The sequence below is a fragment of the Trichinella spiralis genome (assembly GCF_000181795.1).
Source record: "Trichinella spiralis strain ISS 195 chromosome Unknown Scfld340, whole genome shotgun sequence".
Taxonomy (NCBI): domain Eukaryota; kingdom Metazoa; phylum Nematoda; class Enoplea; order Trichinellida; family Trichinellidae; genus Trichinella; species Trichinella spiralis.
Window position 1 is genome coordinate 234 of NW_003527279.1, and position 2,966 is coordinate 3,199.

Genomic DNA, 2,966 nt, shown 5'->3' on the forward strand with positions numbered 1-2,966 from the left:
TCAATGAAAAACATGGCAATTATGATCGTGCAAAGCGCATTGGACATTAAAGAGCCCAGCCATTGCAAACCATGAATGAAACACTAATTGCATTATATATATATATATATATATTTATTTATTTATTTATTTATTGGATTATGTGATTTGGAAATAATTTTTTTTAAGTAAACGTTTGTTGAAAAATCTTATCTCATAACTGATATTAAACGATGAAATTAAATCACAGTATTCTATTTCTTTTCAAACAATGCATTCCGCAATGAGAAGCAATTGTAGGCTGCCGGTAGATAGTTTCCGGCAGTAATACTAATAATAATAATAATAATAATAATAATAATAATAATAATAAATTATACAACAATAATTTAACTATGAGTGCAAGGTGATAGTTAGAATAACAGAAATCAGTTGTGTTACAAAAAAAACGGGTTAAACTCTTCGAGAAGCAGAATTCGAACGAGATCGTGATCGCGAACGCGATCGATGACGTGAATTTGATTGTGAACGAGAACGTCGGCTTCTGCTCTTCCTTCCCTTCAATTTCATCCGCCTACTGGCATCCCGATGTGAGACCTTGACTTTCTTGCTTTTTGATTTTTTCCTTGAGCTAAAGTACATGCAAAATTAATTTTACATACACTATTTCTATTATATTTCTAATTTCATACCCACTGGCTGCTTCGGAATCTGATGATCGAACCGATGATTTATTCCATATTCGAAATTTTCCAAAATGCACCTCCTGCCTTAAATACATGTAAAATGAGGCACAGTGAGCATAATTTGTATGATTTGTAATTTCTTACCCAACGGCAGAGCTGCTCGACTTCTGTGTTGTACCTTTTTCATTACCTAATTTATGTTTAGCATCGTATTGAGCAATCACAGCTTTTCTCTTTCTACAATAAACGCAGAATAACATTTATAAGCATTATTCCAATGATTTGTAAGTTTTTACTCTAGCCCTGTTCTAAGCACTCTTTCAAAAGAAGTTTCTTTGCGGATATGATGCCCACGAATAGCCTGCAATGCCAAATAATCACAAATAACGTTAAGTTTAAAGAAAATGTATAGTTTAAGATATATACAAAATTACTATAAATACGGGTTTACATTCATCTGCTTAATAAATTGAAAACTGTTCAAGAAATTCAGAAAATCATGTAAAAGAAGGAAAGTTTATGAATTATTAACAGAATGAAACATTCAAGACACCTTTTCGATTTATAAATTTTCAGCTAAAACGGATATTAAAATAAAATTGCTAAATGCAGTCCGCTTCGCAAAAATCTAATAAATAGAACAGAAATATTACCATAATTAATAAGGAGCAGCCAAACACAATTATTATCAGCACAATGATAATTAGGGCTATTTGGAAAGCAAGGCTATTTTTTATTAGCCGAATATAAATCTCCACAGTAGACAATTCTGAAATTGAATAATATTTGCAAATTCCCTTGGTTTTGCATGAATTAAACTTACTTTTTTCACAAAACGTTCCTTCGTATTTATAGGGGCAATCACATTTATATGCATTGTTCGTGACTTGAAGACATGCTGCATCATTTTGACAAAGTGCTTTTTCACAGCTGCCAATTTCTGTAAATGTCAAAAAAAATGCACAAATTACACTTGTTATTAAACACTTCCTTTAAATATAATGATCAGAAAATAATTTATGAAAGAAATAAAAATATACTGCTCAATCAAGTAACTTACTCAGTTCGCAGTTAGTACCAAAAAACTGATCATCACATTCACATACATTGCCTGATTGAAGCAAAACGCAGACTCCTTTATTTAGGCACTGCTCATTTGATTGACACACTTCGACAACTGAAATATAGGTTTGAAATCAATGTAAACAGCATATTCAGAGGGATGTGCAGTGTAGAAAGGAAGTGCATATTCGCTCATTGCTGATATTAATTACAATAAAAAGTAAAATAAAAAATGACGTAATTACCATCGGTGCAGTTCATTCCTGAAAAACCGTTGGTACAATGACATCTATAATTCCCTCTGTAGTTGCGGCAGGTGCCTCCATTTAGACACCATTTGTGCTCACTGCATAAATCTGCAGCTGAAACATTAAATTACAGATTAAACTCGCTACTTTAACAACAGTCAAAATAAAAATTAATTCAAAACTTAAAATTCTCCATTAAAAACTTTACACTGATAATATATGCAATTTTTTTTAAGTATTACTTTTTTCACAAAATTCGCCAAACTGCTCGCTACGCAAACAAACGCATACAAGCTCAATTTCTGTCGCTTTCACCTGTCCCTTTTGCCGTTCGCATTTCTCTTTGAACGTTTCATATTCAATCCTAGTATACTTGTAGTGATCGCAAACTACAAAGTCCTCTTTGGTCTCCTTGCAACATGAATCTTCCGCTCCATCGCAACTTTCATCTTCTGATACCATATCCAGCGTAGGACGATACCTATTGGAAACAACTTTACCACACGTTTGTGATACAATGGACCACTCAGTCCATGTTCCTGCGCAAGGGCACAAGCATGATTCTCCGTAATTTCGTTCTTCACAGTCCCTTCCATAGGGATGTTCTTTTTCAGATATCACTTCGTAAGTGAATTCTTTACAATCTCCGGCTTCCAATAAATAAGTACAGTTTTCAACTCTAGTTTCGTTGCAATCCGTGTATTCGTCGTTCTGACAAATAAATACATCACATTTCATGTCATCACAGTCGTATATATGGTCGTTTGATAGATTCCATGTTAAGAATGTTGAATTTAAAAGTAAACATCGGCAATAACTGTCGTGCGACAAGTCAGGAAAATTAGCAAGAAGTGTGCTTTCATATGTGAGCACGGAAACTCTTTCATCACAATCAGTATTATTACAACACCCCTTCTCCGCACATTTAAACAACATACCGTCACTGTACCATTTCCGTTAGATATGTATTCTTACGGAAAACATCACATGA

The 2,966-nt window shown here is 33.5% G+C and overlaps 1 protein-coding gene across 1 annotated transcript; it reads right to left on the reverse strand.

Moving 5' to 3' along the window:
• Positions 1 to 243: 243 nt before the first annotated feature.
• On the reverse strand, positions 244 to 2,918 carry Tsp_13192 (conserved hypothetical protein; the record flags this gene model as incomplete). The annotated part of the gene is given in 10 exon segments (XM_003370908.1): positions 244 to 309; positions 439 to 610; positions 672 to 749; positions 810 to 902; positions 962 to 1,026; positions 1,489 to 1,605; positions 1,772 to 1,842; positions 1,973 to 2,089; positions 2,218 to 2,686; positions 2,702 to 2,918. Coding segments are annotated over 10 exon segments (1,465 nt in total), but the record flags the coding sequence as incomplete, so codon positions are not given.
• Between the last annotated feature and the right edge of the window lie 48 nt (positions 2,919 to 2,966).